The sequence below is a fragment of the Callorhinchus milii genome, unplaced genomic scaffold (genome assembly GCF_018977255.1).
Source record: "Callorhinchus milii isolate IMCB2004 unplaced genomic scaffold, IMCB_Cmil_1.0 Scaffold7, whole genome shotgun sequence".
Lineage (NCBI taxonomy): Eukaryota > Metazoa > Chordata > Chondrichthyes > Chimaeriformes > Callorhinchidae > Callorhinchus > Callorhinchus milii.
Genome location: NW_024704748.1, coordinates 26,040,741 through 26,058,257, shown reverse-complemented (window position 1 = coordinate 26,058,257; position 17,517 = coordinate 26,040,741). Strand labels below are relative to the sequence as shown.

General features: G+C 37.9%; 1 protein-coding gene across 2 annotated transcripts; it reads right to left on the bottom strand.

Moving 5' to 3' along the window:
• Positions 1 to 945: 945 nt before the first annotated feature.
• Positions 946 to 16,888, bottom strand: acsl5 (acyl-CoA synthetase long chain family member 5). Of its 2 annotated transcripts, none has more exons than XM_007905650.2 (21): positions 16,768 to 16,888; positions 11,715 to 11,858; positions 11,214 to 11,328; positions 11,013 to 11,077; positions 10,599 to 10,700; positions 10,239 to 10,338; positions 9,908 to 10,086; positions 9,350 to 9,382; positions 9,215 to 9,266; positions 8,708 to 8,781; positions 8,406 to 8,483; positions 7,828 to 7,962; positions 7,140 to 7,274; positions 6,698 to 6,793; positions 6,384 to 6,456; positions 5,407 to 5,495; positions 5,209 to 5,325; positions 3,890 to 4,033; positions 3,151 to 3,252; positions 2,669 to 2,740; positions 946 to 1,356 (listed from the first exon to the last, which is right to left on the bottom strand). In XM_007905650.2, the coding sequence occupies exons 2-21, from the start codon at positions 11,832 to 11,834 to the stop codon at positions 1,222 to 1,224; spliced, it is 2,016 nt and encodes a 671-aa protein (XP_007903841.2). In that variant the 5' UTR covers positions 11,835 to 11,858; positions 16,768 to 16,888; the 3' UTR covers positions 946 to 1,221. The 2 variants fall into 2 exon arrangements, with proteins under 2 accessions (XP_007903841.2, XP_007903840.2); XM_007905649.2 differs by lacking the exon at positions 16,768 to 16,888 and adding an exon at positions 16,673 to 16,731.
• Positions 16,889 to 17,517: the final 629 nt, after the last annotated feature.

Genomic DNA, 17,517 nt, shown 5'->3' with positions numbered 1-17,517 from the left:
TGTTTGTGGCACAATAATTATGCTGATCCAGATTTACAAGAATAATAAGTTGCCTTTTCTCCCCCACCCCCTTTCCCATGTCAGTTGATGATGGGTCCCTGTACTCAAATTGGGTGGTATCGATTGTTTTTAATCTTAGGCTATATCGCACTAAAACCTATTTAGTGCAACACCACAAATATTGCATGAGAAATGAAGCCTGCATGATGAAAAGAAAATGACTCATGGCAAACTGCGAATGAAATTTATTATATTCCAGTGTGAACATTTGACACACTAAAAATCAATAAAAAGAATTTTCTTTCTGTTTGGTTGAGTTTTTGAATACATAAAGTAACTATCTCATCCAGGTGAGCTGTGAGTGGAATGAATTGAGTGGAAGGGAATTGATTTTTTTTCAATTTGCAGGCATTGTAAAGATAAAAAAAAATCAATCATTGAAAGTGCCAAACCAGCGATTCAACTTTGACAATGTTTTAAGTTAATTTTGATTTCTAAAAGAGGAAGATATTTAAACCTATTCATCTGTGCTGTGGGAAGAGTTGAAATATACTTGATCTGAAATAATTGCCCTCAAAGTTTTTTTTTGTTATGCTGTTGCAGTTTCTCATTCAAAGTAAGATTCATTTTTGTGCAACTGATTTGCACTGTGGTTAAATCTAAATTTCGATATTATTCCTCTAGAATTATTTTTTATCCGCACCAAAATTCTGAATAAGACGAGTGTTCACTTATTCATTATCTGTGTTGAGACGTATCACACAAAAGATGCAGTACACACAGATAACCAAGAATTGGGAGAAGCTACGGCTCCCACTCCCTAATATACAGTGATTAATTGGCAGAAGGCTATTGTGATTTATATACACACATTTATCCTGGTAAACTAGTCAACATGTTCCAGGCCTTCACATTAAGAATAGATTTGTACTGTAAATGGGAAGCTGACTGCTGAATTGATTTATTTTTGGGTGGAGGAGTACAGAGAGTATATTATTGTAACTAGGTTCTGGTGAGGTTGGTATCTGTGTTACAATAAGACTTGGATTATTTGCAAACAAAGTTCTTCATTGAAGGTGTTATAAACGTCAATGATATCAAACAATTAATGCATGTGGACTTTGATATCAGTGCCACACACAATATGTACCAGTCCGTAGATCAAGGTCAATCACACAGGCTCCAATATTTGTAAAGTAATACAAATATGACATTAATGCCCTATGCATCAGTGTAGAGACTATCAATCTGGCTTCTGAAATACTTAGACAGTTCTGCTCTTTTGGCCTTCAGCGTTGGTGTCAAGAGTCCATTTTCAATAGTAAACATTTCTGGGTGGAGGTGCAAGACTTTCACCTAAAACCAAACAAAATGTCAGTGCTAAATCTTTCAAATGAACAATGTGGCCCTTTCCCATTCACCCACTCAGTGAAGCATTAATCAGCTTTCCTTCCTTCCAGTTTTAAAAACGACAGTTGCATAAAGTTCAAAAATGGGAATCTGAATAAACATTTTACTTTCTGTACGTGTCCAAAGTTCAAAAGATAACAGAAGTTTAGTGGAGACTCTTTGGCCCATTTGATCTGAAATTATCTACTTCGTATTAGAGCATTTGATTGGTATTTTTAAATAATATTGATGTCCTGCTTCAACCACCCCTCCCTGTAATCTAATCCAGTCTGTTGAATGGTTTTCATTTTTTCTTCCCTCCCACCACCCCATTAAAAACGTGGGTAAAACCCTAATTGGGTCATGTTTTGACCCTATGAAAATCTAGGCTTTCTCGTAACAGTCCTGCAGCATTTGGATTCTTGTCCTCGGATCCCCTCACCGCTTACATTCGCCTCTGCAGCCACCCTTTGGCTATTCCTGTTATGGATTCAGAACAACTTTGTATCTCGGCTTTCCATATCGTGGAATAATTATAGTGGGAGTTATACTTTCACTCCTGGGCTCTACAATCTGTTCCTCCCCAAGTATTTCTATATTACGTGGATTTAATTTTTTGAAAGCTTTTTTTTGCAAATAATAAATAGCAATCAGGATCTAACTAAGATTCTCAACTCAAAATTTTAGACTCCCCACTTTATTTTTGATGCGTTATGTTACATTTTTAAACAAAAAACAAAGAATAAAAATGAATGAAAGCCAACAGTACAATTATGAGTATATGGTGTCAATTAACCAAACCACATTCAAAAACTTGATCTAAATTCTCTAATGTATTCACACCATTGTATGTGGTTAAACAACACCTTTATAGACAGTACGTGAACAGACATGTTAACATTTTCAGTTGGGAGGCAACAGAAGTATAATTGCCAAATTTGTTTTAGCAGCTGATCTAAACAAAGTTTTGTTTTAATTGGTATCTGTGTGTATTACAATACCATACAGAAATGGGTCAAGAATTGAAGAATAGTCCAAATTCACCCAGTACTGTAACATTTTTCAGAAATTAGGCAACCCTGTCCTGGTTTAATATAAAACTTCCTACCACAGGAATAAGGGATTCATTTCAGTAACTGTCACGTATTTACCCAAATCATCATCTTGGGGTTATTTTAGGAGGTGACTAAACTAGTAGGGAAGTGTTCAGTGGCACAATCGATTTAGCATTGTTTCTAAGGTGCTGTGGTATTTCCATTTGGAGGGTTATAATTGTTACCTGTTCAAATGACTTTAGTCCTGCTTGTTTTCCCATGTTAACCATGTCTTCCAGGATGGCCTTATTAATTTTCTAAGAGAAAATAGATCAACATTTCTCATTACTTACAGAGTTTTTTTTTATATAACTCCCATTTATCACACTATATATGAAAGATTAGGGTAGAGGAACGTGTACATTCTGCAGGTCTACAACACCAACAACAAAATTACATTTGTATAACGCCTTTCATGTCAGGAGGACATCCCAAGGTGCTGGACAGACAGAGTTACGGATCTGAGCTGAGGGTGGGGTGGGGGGAGGGGAAGCAGGGAACATTGAAAAGAGTCTTCAAAATGCTTTACTACTAATATTTATTGTTGCTTAAAAAGTTCAGTTTTAACTGAACAGTTAGATCAACATTCCAATGCAGACAGCCCTTCCAAATGTCATTAAATTTTTGCATCATTTTTATATATATATATATAGTAATAATTTCATACTTGGTTCTTGCATAGTTCATCATAGGAGCCTTTGATTCCTATCTTGGCAGCAAAATCTGGAAGCACTTCAGGATCTGGCACCACAATTCCCACTAAATGAGACTGAGAAGGAGGAAAAGCATTGATAACGACTTCAAGATCCTCAATCTCGTGTTCAATCCATTCACTCCCTGGCACCTCCCTACCTCGCCGACCTCCTCACTTCCCAATCAACTACCCGGTGCCTCCGCTTGACTGGCACTGGTCTCCTGCTCGTCCCTCGCACCCTCCGCTTCACCATCGGAGGTTGCGCTTTCAGCCATTGCGCCCCAAAACTCTGGAACACTCCCTCAATCCCTCCGCCTTGCCCCCTCTCGCCTTTTTCAAGTCCCAGCCTGAAAACCTTTTGCACTGTGCTTATGGTCACCACGCACCCCACTCCCCGGCTCAGAGTCAGGCTCAGACGCCCTGCGTGGAGGGCGCTTTATAAGTTGTATAAGTCCAATAAAATAGACTTGTACTTGGGACCAGTATTGCTCAATTGTATTCATTGTAACCTTTCCACTTCAATTCTAACTGAGCTTTACTGTTAGACTGTAGTCAGTCGAGAAAAGATATAAACTTTGCTGCATTGTGCAGTGTATAAATTGTAGTATATTAATGATCAGTGATTCAGTGCCAATTGATTCCTTTCCCCCTCATCTTTCAATAAATGCACCAAACAAAAAATGATCGACAATCAGTAAATTCTGTACATTACCTTCAAACTGTCTCCGTGCACAAAGACTTGTGCTACGGGGCTACTTTGGACATACACATTCTCAACCTTTTCTGGTGCAATATATTCTCCTTGTGCCAATTTAAATATATTCTTTTTCCTGTCAATTATTTTCAGTGTCCCATTCTGAAATAAACAACAGGGTTGCCTTATTAACACGCAGCATTAACATGAACAAGGAAATGACTTAACATTTTCGGCAAAACTTCCAGGCTCCACATTTTAACATTTTATCTTAACTCTACAAAGCAAAATTATGACCCTTTGAAATGGCTATTGCTCGTTCGTAAATGATGTGTTTATGATCGTAAACCTTGGTTATCCCAGTTACCTACTTCAGTGGGTTGAGCCCAGGTGCAGGTGGGTAAGCTGGTACCTCTGGAGCTAAGGCTCTGAGGAAATATGTTTGGCAAAAAAGGTCTCCACTTATCCTAGAAGCCAATGGTTTTGCTGGACAAGTATTATGCTGCCCAGCTTGCCCATTATTATTGCTTCCTCTGCTTATTATTCCCTCTCTAGATTTCAGGTTCATTACTTCTTGTCTGAGCAGGTGGGTCATAATAAATTATCCACACTTAAACAAGCCTACAAAGTCGATTTAACAAGCCTCAAATGTGCGATCAGATTAAGACACGTATAACAGGAAGCCAGTTCCTTTCTTTGAAATTAATTAGTCTCAGGAGTGAGTTTCATCTTTTTTAACTTAATGATTAGAGTTCCAGCCAAAACAAGTTAAAATGTGAAGTTTAAGTTATGTACCAAGAAGTCTTTTTTCATTTTACATATTAATTCTTAAGTGTCAAAAAGCAGTTTGCAGCTGTGTTCTGCAGCATATCAAAGAAAGCCCAAACCTATTAAGAGTTTGATTATTGGAAAGCTTTCCAGTGTTTTCTGGAGGTTGTAATACAGGTGTCATTAAGGCAAAGTCAAGTGTCCTGCACTGCTGTAAACCAATCTGAAAATGTTTGTACTGTGAAAGCCACAAAAATAACTTACTTTATTTAACCCTGCCAAGTCATCAGTCTTAGCACTGAACAGCCATCGTGACAAGAGTAGGAGAATTGCTTTCAGTTCCATACCAACAACAACAACAAATCACATTTGTATAGCGCCTTTCATAAATTATTCCACAGAACGGAGGTGCAAGATCTGATGCCACCACAGCAATAATATTTACTATCATCACATTATTGATACTTGGCATAATAGGCTGGAGAAACAACATGGAGTGGATTTACGTTACAGAATTGTCATGCCAACGTCTTGCAGCAGAGAATTTTGTCCGTAAAGGAGACGCTTACCGGCAGCCATCTTCCAATGTCCCCCGTGTGCAGCCATCCATCAGCATCCAGGGCTTCAGCTGTTCTTTCCGGGTCTTTCAAGTAGCCTTTGAAAACGTTTGTTCCTTTGATGCAGATCTTAAAGGAAAAACAAGATACGCTCAACATCGGCATGAATCCCAACGTCAATCCAGGTCGATTCTTAAAAACTCTGTTTACCTCTCCTTCTTCATTAGAAGCAAAATAATTCATTTCTGCAACGTCGACCAACTTCACTATGTTGCAAGGAATTGGCGCCCCAACGTGGTCTGAAAAAGAAACCCGTCAATAGTCTCTGAGATGGTATTAAACCAGAACAACTGGGACTAAAGATGAAAGTGATTCTTGGATTTCAATAAACGTTTGCAATTATAAAAATGAGTGTCTTAGTGTAAAGCACCAAGAATGTAGAATACTGTACCAGCTATTTTTTCTTGACTTTATCAAGCAAAGGTATTTTGGCAAAGGAAGAAAATGGCAGCTGGGAAATTATGAACATTACAAATTTATTGGAGGACATGAGCTAAGCATGTGTAGCTTTTGAATGTTATATCAGCCTCCTTGGTAACCGGAAACAAATGAAGCTTTAGATCTGTGGTGAAGCCTCAACTTAGGAACATTGGAACTTAGGAATTGCTGGGCGAAGAAAGACCAAGGTCCATTTAGTTCGCCTTCTACCATCCTGGTAGTCGCACGCTACAAGAATGGAGATAATCATTTAAAATGTTAATTTCCTGAACTTTTCAAATTCAGGAAAAGCAAACATTTTAAATGAAGCTGGACTTTTTTTTTTAAAAAAAGAAGAAGAAAAAAAGCAGAAGTGGCCGGGAACAGTCAGCAGGTCAGGCAGCATCTACGGAGAGAGGAAAGCGAGTCAACATTTCGGGTCCACGACCCTTTGTCAGAGGGAGAGACTTTAAAAAAAAGGCACATTTGCTGCATTCCTGACTATGTGCACCTAGAAATTTCAACCTGAGAATGGCGATTCATATACAGTATATCCCTTTCTCAGTGGTCAGTGAACTAGTTGGGTGGAAGGTTACTGGGACTCCTGTTTCACTTGGAGGCTTTTGCTGCAGAATATGCCACTCACTTATTACAAATGTACTGTATCTATTACAAGCAGAGGTTTGTAATATTGAGGACGGTTTTGTTACCTGCAGTTGTGTCTCCAGGCAATGAGATTGTACACCCACCAGTGCATTCAGTTTGTCCGTAGGCCTCAAAAATCTGTGCAGACAAAGGAATACCAACAATAAAATTTTACAAATAATCCAGGCTAAATCGGCTAATTTGCTTGTTGAGTGTTGTTACTAGGAGGTAATTAGCTTGTAACCCACCCCTCAAATATCCCAGAATTTCAGAATACATTCATGTGTTCTTTGTTCACACTTACAAAAAAAATTTAATTATTATTTTAAACCAAATCTAAAATTATTTTGAAATAATTTTTGGGGGGCTTTGTACCTACCTGACAACCCAGTACTGCACGGAGGAACGTTAATACAGATGGGGAGATAGGAGCAGCTGCAGTTATCAACAGACGGACACGACCGCCCATTGAAGCCTTTGGACAACAACAGCAATTTGCATTAACACAGCGTCCTTCATGTGGTTTAGCGTCCCGGAGCGCTTGACAGTGGCGGAGTCTGACAACGAGCCGTGGCGAGAGGGAGAGAGGGAGGTGACCATAAGCACGATCAAAAAGGATGGTCTTTTGGCGAGATTTGAAGTTGAGGGAGAGAGTCCCAGAGTTTTGGGGTGTAGTGGCTGAAGGCACGGCCACCAATGGTGGAGCGGAGGGGATGGGTTTGAAATTGGGGGGACGTTCATAGACCATTACATAACAAAAGGAGGCCATTCGGCCCATTGTGTTTAGTTAGTTTAGAACATAAAAAGAAGCGAGACATTACCTGAACTTTATTGAAGACTAGTTTATCCCAAATACTGTCGTTTCTAACAATTCCGTCAAGTACTTCAGCTTTCTTCCTGGCAATTGCAAAATCCAACAACCCTTTCTTGAGAGGTGATTTAGCTCCATTTTGGACCTAAGTAAATAAATGTTTAGATGAATTCAGAAGTGCTCTGATGTAGCCTTTTACTACCGCTCAGCTCAACGGAAGTCAATTACTCCTTAAGGTACATTTACTCTAGTCCTGGAAGCAATGATCATCATAGCTACAATCTACTATAAGAAGACTTGTTTAGGTGAGTAGGTTGTTGACTATGCCAGAAGTTCCAGCATATTTCCAAATGCTTAGGAAACCAGTCAATTAGCACCAGAAGTGACTTTCCTGACACACACCTCCTATTATTTCATTTGTTAGATAGATTTTACTAGTCATTTTGCCTTTAGGAATGTTGAAGTTATAAGATTTAGTGATGCACCTTGTTAATCTTATTTTTCCCGTGATCTCAACTCCGTCTCCCACCCTCTAGTTGTTGGAAAGTTCATATATAATTTTTACAGGGAAAAGTGTGGAATTTTCATTCATCTCATTCCTTTTTCACTGACCTGAGAATATCAAACATTAACCCCAATATCCTACAACTTCCTCCATTTAATCCGTGTTCGCCAAGCATGAGCAGAAGACAACAAACCTTATCATAGATCCGGTTGAGTAGTCGAGGCACAACTGGGAAGATTGTGGGTTGGAGATTTTTCATGTCATCCATCAGCAATTGAATATTCCCCTGGAAAAACCCCACTCTGGCTCCACAGGAATACACTGCTGCCTGAAGCAACACAATAATAATCATAAGAATAAGAATAAGAATAAGAATAATCCTTGCATTTGATATAGCGCCTTATCATGTCTTCGAGATGTCTCAAAGTGCTTCACAGAATATACTGTAAAGTGGATTGACTGTGTATTTTGTGAGCGATTTACCCAGGACAATACCAACTTTCTCACAATAAATGGAAGCAGAAAAAGACACAAAATTAGTTGAAAAATGAACACTCCGCTATTGCCCCAGAAATGGCCCAAACCTCTGGGAGAAGGGAATGAAATATTTTCTTCTCGTGAATTTATAACACACCTGATGATGTAGAGCATCTTGTTCTCAATTCTAAGTGCTTCCCATTTATAAACACTTTCAGAAAGTAGTTACTTTGCGAGGTAGTAAAATTGGTATTCTGGTCCCCCCAAAACTGCAATAAAAACAATGTGAATTACCTGCACCACTCTTTCAAACATGTGTGCCAGCGGAAGATAGGAGATGGTAATATCATCAGTCCTGGGCTGAAACGCATTCTGTTCACATGAAGACAAATTTCTTTAGAAATCTTGAGAAGTGCATTGGAAGTGGTCAATCCAATATATGTAAACGTTTAAAACTGTTGTTACAATTGGCGATTAAGTGAAAGTGCCGGTGTGCAAGCCCAATATCGTCCACAGCAAAATTGTCTTCATGTAAAATGATACTGACGGCAATTCAAAACCGTGTCCTCGACACGATGCGTTTTGATCAGACTGACCTCCACTGTTCTGAGGAAAGCTGCTGCATTTGCCACAACATTTGCGTGAGTCAATATAGCTCCCTTCGGGTCCCCTGTTTCAAAGAGAACAAGTTAGATTTAATGCACTGTCCAGCATTGACTACATAAGAACCAAGCTGCTTGCTTAGCCCTCAAAACAACATAGAAGACCAAATCAGATGTATAAATCTCTGGCTTTGATAAAGGTCAAATGACAGAGTATTATTGAATGAGAATTGGATAAGTGTCTGGTTGGAAAGAATATTGAAGCGTATAGCGCTAGAAGTTGAGTGAGATGAATAAATAATCCAGGGATTAGGATTTCTTTTTATTGTTATCAATATTTATTATTATTATTATTTTACATCAGGCTAGATCTTAGGAGAGTGAACCATCGCGAGGAAAGAAGTTCAGAACCAAACAAAAAGGAATTCACAAGCCAGTTCACTATCTGATTAAACTTTTTTTATATCAAGTTCAGAATGGTGTTAAAAAAAATCTAGATACCTGTGGTGCCACTCGTGAAACATACAACACATACATCTTCAGGTTTTGGAGGCTGGAGAACAAGACGGTATCAGTTAGGTGACGTATAAATGAAGTTGGATGCCTGTGTTAAGGTAGCTATGACCAAGTACTTACAATTGGTGGTTTTTGGTTGTCTCTGCCAAGATCCTAGGAAAAGAGAAAAATGAATCAGTTTCATAACCAAATAGTTAGATCCAATGTTAAGTCACATGCGTTTCCATGTATTTTAGGAGACGTTGACTCTGAAAGACACTATTAAATACATTCTTAAATAGCATTAATGCAGTGTAAATGTTATTTTTCACCGTATTAATGCTCTTTTATTTATCAATTATTTAAAGTTGTTTTTCACTGTATAAATGTTATTTTATTTGTAAGTTATTTGTAATTCTTTCGATTTTTTGAGTACCTATATATATGTATATATAAAATACACACTAGTGTTTAAATTGAGGTAACTATAATGGTAACTGCAACTCAGAATCCTTATTAGAAAATCCCATTTACAATTACTGTGTTTTAAATCGCTTATCTATTAAATGCAATTGACAAACATGATAGTTATATCACCTATTCTTTAGCCACACATATAGTTAATCATTACAGTACAATACAAAATTATATTTGTTTATTGCCTTTCAAGTCGGGAGTCCATTCAAGTTCCATTCTTACCTCAACTTCTTTCAGAGACAGAACGTCAACTTTACATTTTATCCCACGTTCTTTCAATGCATCGTCAAATGGATCCATCAGAATAATTGTATGTAGGGGAGGTGTGAGGCCTTTTTCACAATTATCCAACAGTAAATTAGCTTTACTCGGTTTGTCACATATTGCGGTGGAAATCTCGGCTAAAAAAGATTTTGACATTTAACCCTTAAATTTGCAAATTCATCCATGTAACACCTTTCATTTACAACTTGCTCAATCCTGTGACTGACCATTAGAGGAAAGAGAAAGAAACATCAAAGCTGAACTCAATTACTACGTCATTAATGCTTACCTTTATTAATGATGTATACAATTGCTTCAAGTCCCAGAGTGTCATACAATGGTACCACTGACATAGAGTACGTGTAGCAAGCCTGCTCCGAAATGATCCACTGGTCAAAGCAAGGTTTAATACAGCGTGTTAATAAAAAACATGCATTAGGCATCATTTTATCTCCATCTGCAAACTATTCCACATCAAGCTGCAAACATATTATACACTAAACACAGGACAAGACAACAGGCAAAGTAGTCAGCTGTATTATTTCCGAGTCCTGCAAACATATCTGCTTTGCTATGAGGTTATTTATATGAAAGAAAAAGTTGCAGCAATATTAGAGTGTAGTTTAACACAAAGCTCAACGTGAATTACCTCAGGTCTATTCTGGGAAAAGACACCAATGTACTGGTCTGGTGTTGGCTTGCACCCACGGTGTAAGAGACCTGATCCAAGGTACTTAGCTCTATCAGTCACCTGCAAACAAGGGAACATTTTAACTTTAGTACATTTTCCTCCTAATATATTTTACTTTTCTCCTACAGGGGCCACTTCGAAAGGAGAAAGATGTTTCTCCCAGTGCCCTGGCCAACAATCCTCCAGATAAGACTGTTCATTTCACTTTACAGCTGTTTGGGGATCATCACTGTGTGCAAATTGGCTGCTGCGTTCACTAGCAAATATATAGTCAATGCACTTTACAGAAAAATCCTGTGAAGCACTTTGAGATATCGTAACAACGTGATAAGGCGCCGTATCAAATGCAAGTATTATTATTATTATCATTACCTGTTTGTAGGAAAGCCACTGATAAGGTTGGTTTTGTTTTCTGTAACCCAGACAAGGTCCATTATCTGATGGGAAGAAAAGATTATTGGAACTGGATTAAGTACTGCAAGATGCTACCCCACAATATAAGTGCAAGTTGTCGTTCAATATTGAATAATAAAATAGCCAAATTGCCATCAATAACATTCAGAATTTGGGTACCTGATGCATGTAAACCCCGTTGAAAGGCTTCATAGAGAGTTCGGACATCACTGTAATAGTAAGAGATAGTATCATCGCCTTTTAACAATGCACATCTTCTCGCACGATCATTACCCTTTAGGGAAAAAAAACAGAAAGAAGAACATTTTAGAATCAGATTTTCCTGAAGAATTATTCATCTTTATTATTAAAAAGTTACATATGTTCATTAACTTACATTCCCTATTGTCTCCAGGAGTTATTCCCACCCCCCCTCTCTCTCTCTCTCTCTCTCTCTCCTACCAGTATTCCTTGTGGAGCAAGCACTAAAGAGTTCCCACACCCTTTAGCTATTTGGATTGATAGGCAACTGAATTTAATTCCAGCGTTAAAATCACACAGGATGTAATCGATCCCATTGTGTATAATAGGTAGGGGGGATAAAAAATGTCAGGACCAAAATGTACATTCAGTTATTTGCCTGGTCTATAACCCACATGAACTATATTACAGATTGGTTACCTTAATCAGGACTGATTGCTTGGAAAGGTCACACGGTGGCTTGATATATTTGGGTTTGTTTGTCGCCCAGTAAAGAGCAATGAGAATGGCCACAAGGGCAATCACAAGCAATATGACCATCTTCTCAACAGCAAAGCCTCACACCTAGAAAAATTATAAAGAAGAAAATGTTACAGTCCTGTGGACCCACTGTTAAGACATTATCTCTATGCAGTGTTTTGGTACAGTCTTCTCGTACTTACTCCACGAATTCTACCATCACAAGTATACCAGAGAGGAAATAGGAGGTTATGCGCCGCACGGCAATACTTATCGTACGCTTTAAGGATCTCTGTTCATAATAGGATTTCACCATTATCCAGGCACATTGTCATAAACTACACTATTTACTTTTATTTGTATTGATTTCAATCTTAAGACCAAAGCTGAACAGCAAATTAATAAGAATAATAATCCTTGCAGTTGATACAGCGCCTTATCACGTCTTGGAGACGTCTCAAAGCGCTTCACAGAATAGACTGTAAAGTGGAGTGACTGTATTTTTTAATATATCTATATTGAAAAGGAGCAGTTTGTTTTAACTTCAGCACAGACATTTTGTAGACAGTTACCAATATAATAAAGCACAACTATAACAAGGAACTCAACCCCACATTTTACTCACAAGCACAATTGCTCTATAATTATTCTAAATAATAAACCTCTTAAATGTTAAATACAGCACCACCACCTTGTGATGGTGTAATATAATGTTTCTCTCTTTCTCTCTCTCTCTCTCTCTGGTTACTTGGCAGCTTTGTGGTGATAGAGTGGAGCGGAGGCCTTCAAATTGTTTGCAATAAAACAGAGGCTGTAATCCATTTAGGAAGTTTATTCCAGGTGTGAGATTAGTAAACCAGTGGCGATTGGTGTTTTGCTGTGATTCGCTTTTCGAAAGGTTTCTAGGGATTGTCCCAAGACTTAAGTATATAGATGTAAGACTAAACCAGATATCAGAGATGGGACCACCCTACTGCATGTTTTTGCATTTAATTTATTTAATTTAATTAGCTAGTCTTATTTTTTACTTATTTCTTATTGTTTAGAAGCAATATTCCTCATAACACAGAAAGCAACCAAGAGAGTAACTTTAGTAAAAGTTTGGTAGAAAGGCCTTGCTATTTTTCAGCATCTATAACATTAAATAGTTTAAAGGGCTTCAAAGTAATGACAGGCACATGCAGTGACAATCGTATAAAAGTTTTTGTAGTCTGCGTTGATAGTACAGATTAAATGCCTGTGGAGTAAAGCGGATAAGTGTATTGAATTGGCACATTGAATCTGGTATCACGCCAGGAGCTAACATTGGATCGCCTAACTCCCACCCATTAAATCATTTTTAATTATTATCATTATTCAATGATGCAATTCCTGGAAGTTAGCTGGTTGACGTGAATAACGTTGAGACGCCTACAAGACACATGAAGGGAACAACACTTTATTGGGGTAAAATTCCACCCGAGTCTAAATTTACTGCATTAACATAACATTTCGGGATTTCCAGAGCTTTGGAAAATCGTTTCATTTTCAATTCATTCCCAATGTAAGGTTGAATTTACGAATTTGCCAAATTCTGGACATTCTAAATGCAACGCTAATATAAATCTAGTCATAATAATAATAATAATCCTTGCATTTGATAATGCGCTTTATCATGAATTCGAGACGTCTCAAAGCTCTTCACAAAATATACTGTAAAATGAATTGACTGTGTATTTTGCGACTATGAAGGTAGTCATAGGTGGAATTCTACCCTAAGGAGTGTTGATGGTACACATGGACATGGATGACCTTAAATATCAGACTCTTTGCCAAGTTGTAAGATGTGTCCAAGGATTTAATTAATCTGAATTATGTTTGACAGATGCTGTATCTTTTACATGAGCCAATTTCATTTTAGAGTATACGCAGTTAAAGAAACGTTTCCCATTTTAATGTGTTTTTACGTTGTAATAAAACATTATCATGGTGTGGGTGATGGATAATAGATCTTTGCTCAACCACCATACACATTCACTTGTTACTCAAGCCTGAGTCTGTGGCATTTTAAAATTAAATAATCTGGTTATCAGCCAACTTACTACTCTCGTTATCTCCAGAGTAAAGTTGAAGTCCATAAAATTATTAAGCAAGAATGTACAAATAGTCACAACAAATTGCAGGGCAACATTAAAATGAAAGGTAAGTTTCTTTTACAATACTATCAGTGTAGCATTATGTTGCAAATGTAATGAGCATGAAACGATGTACGTTTCATTCCTTCAGATCATCAAGCTTAAAATCATGCCGAGGAATTGAATCGCGATGCTGTGAGAATTCAGAGCATTAAGGAGAGAATTCAAGGGCTGCAGAGTTCTGGAATAATCGTAGCTACTGGAGGGATTAGCAGAAAGGAGGGCATTGCAGAAATCTATTGTTGCTGTGTCGATAAGGATTTCATCAGTGGAGGGGGTGGTGAGGGGGGCATGGAGGTGAGCTAAGGATATAAGTGGCCAATATTCTGGAGGTGCAAGAAGGTGGTCCCTTGGTCCAAACGGGAAGCTTGAAACTCAGCTCAGGATCGAGCAGAATGGCAAGGTTACATTCCACCCGCTGAGGCTGAGTAAGCATCTGGAAGAAAAAGATAAGTTAGCATTGCATCACAAGCCCATTAGATTTCTAGGATGCCAATGGTTCCTTATAACTTTCTGCAGCTGAGCATTGGGATTCTGATGCAATGTTAACCTTTTTAATGCTTTTAATGCTAATTTTTTTTTCTTCCGGATGTTTATTACTCTATTGAAACACTTTGCTGTGACCTTGAGCTTGAATCGGGGTTCTGCCTTATACTTTAGTGGGCGAATCTTTGGTCAGGCACTGTACATTTATTGCCAAGCTTTACCTGTGATTATTAGGCATTATTACGTTTGTTCAATGGTCGGCTATTCAATCAGTTGATCACAAAGTGCAAAGTTGAATTGCAAGCTCCCAACATTTTATTGGAGAACAGTGGATTGGTTTTATGGTGCTCTGTGAAACTCTGTGCCATGTCAATTAAGTTGCGTACAATTATGAAGTGCAATTAAATTGAGTTCAAATTTGATTCTGTGACTCCTGGACCCTTTTAGCGATTGCACTTAGTGTTTTATACACGACTGACCTACAGTGCATTTGCTTGAAATTTGCAGACGATATTGTCTTAAAGTTAAAATGAGTGTCTTGTATGTATGTAACTGCTCACTAGTCCTTTGCCTTTAATGGTTTTTAATTTTGGGGGGGTTCCTTACACTACCTGATGAAGTGCTGAGCTTTACAAAACCAGGAAGGTCCAAGGGCTTGAGTCTAAGGCTGAGTTCAGTTGATCTTAGCTACAGTAGACGTGGAGAACTACAACTGTTTGTGTGGGTGTGTAAAAAAAACATTCTGATTCCTATACACACTGACCTAGCAAAAAGCTCCTGTGAATGGACTTATGTTCTTTATGACCACATAGCCCACCCTAATCCCCTACCCTTTCTCTCAAACGAAGAATGGGAGTATCACAGTGCTGCCATTGCTGATTGACCCCTGTCCCAGTTCAAGTCCGCATCCTTCAATGAGCAGCAGAGAAACCCAAAATGACTTTAAGCGCTCCGAGACTCCATCCCGAATGAAGGGTGCTAAGTAAACTCAAGTTGCTGTTGGTGGTGAAAATCAGCTTTCAGTTCACAGTGCAATATTATATAACTGTTTTCCTAATCCCCGAAGATATCAAAACAAATTACATAGTTACTTAACTGAGTAACTAAATGGCACCTATCTTTTATCCTGGTACAGTAAACCTAGCAATCGCTTCATATAACAAAAAATGTGCTACACAAATAGTGAAAATAAATGCAACCGCAAGACAATGTGAATTATTATTATGAGAATAATCACCAGACGTCTCACCCCAAAATATAACAACATTGAACACTGCAATAAATGGTTTAAAAAAGACCTTTTGACATCACAGTAATCCTGTATACCCTCAGACCTAGCACCTCGGTTACCTGAATGTGCGATCGATCACCTTGCTTAAGAAAAATGGGAAATCAAATGTTTAGAAAGTAGCAGTTCAGGATACATTTTCTACAATAAAACAACTTTTCGATGAGAAAAATGGTATAATTTAACCCCTCTGTGTTCCGCTGTTATTTATGAGACAATTCAGCTTCACTTTTGCTGTACCAAACAACTGTGAACTACCGCTCCAAACAACAATAAATTGCCTATCTTTTATCCTGGTATAATAAACTAAGCAATCAATTCATATAATGAGAAATATGCTACGCAAATAATGAAAACAAGTACATTATACACAAGCCATAACTTGGATACACTTTACGAACAAAATACATATATAGTTACCGAGATACCAGTTCAACATAAAACTGCGCCTTTAAAACTTTAAGGGCTTAGTATTTATAACATGTATATATTCAGTAATGTTTTACAGTTGGAATCCAAGCATTAACAGGAAATAACTGAATAGACGTGCCCTTGTTTACCAACTAAAGTTAACACTGTGCGAGTGGTGACATTCTTGTAAGTTATTTGTGAAGGAGACAGTTTTATAGTAAACACCTATTCAAGTGAATGTTAACAATCTCATGCCAATATTCACAAAGAAAAGGTAGTTTCTCCCAGTGTTGTGGTGAACAATCTGGTGAACACAATACCGTGCAATGTTTATACAGTAAATGTGCATTGGATAATCATAGATTTATCAATGGTGAAGCAAAGCAACAGATTTTCCCGATATTTTTATCGTAATAAATGCAAGACAACTTTCACATCATTTTTTAAAAAAACCTTTTTTGAATATAGATCACCCACTAAATTAATAACAGCAAAAAGTCATAAATAATTGATATATTCTTATAATAACAGAACGCAATGAAAGAAGCTGCAGATCCTACCTGTTTTGCTGGAGACAGTGGGCAGTAAACCCAATCCAAGTCTGACCTTTGATCTTATATATACAGTATATATACATACACATACAACTACTCACTGCTTACACTGCACTTGTTGCAGGAGTTGCTTTTTCCATGGTGCAATTTCACTCTGGCTGCTTTGCTGGGTAGATCTGGTGCATAGGTTACTACACTCCGATAATCTTTACACTTCTACCGGGTTCAAAGGTTTAGCTTAATCAAACAATACTGATTGTTGCAATGACAGTCTCAAGCGATCATTACTCAATCGTTTTTATTGGTCTTTAACTCTTTCAACAAAGGGTTGCCATAAGCACAGTTTCTCTCCCGCACCTTCCTCCCCACCCACCGTCCCTGTTGACTCAGTGGCAATACTGTAGAAGATATTCATTATTTTTCTTGCCTCTGCTGTTTCGCAGGGCCTTGCTGGTGCACATTAGCGTTGCTGCATTTGTCTATAGAGCTACAATCACAACGCTTCGAAAATGATTCAATGCCTGAAGCGTTTTGAAACATTTCTTGCGATAAGCAGCAATATCAAATGTAAATATTAACTGTCTGGATGTTTCCAGATTGGATCACTCTTTCAAAAGAGCCAGCACAAACACGATGGGCCAAATGGCCTTCTTCTGTGCTGTAAACTTCTACGGTTGTCAGACAGATGCAAGCAGCCCCTTTGATCTCGTCCTCTAGAGTGCACAGCTGTAATTTTCAATGGTTGCTTGTTTTCATTTATTTTTTGAATCTGTGATCTGCGAATTTTTCTTTGTTAAAATTGAGGCCAACATTGAAGGATAATCTCATTGCCTTTTGGCAAGTAAAAGCAG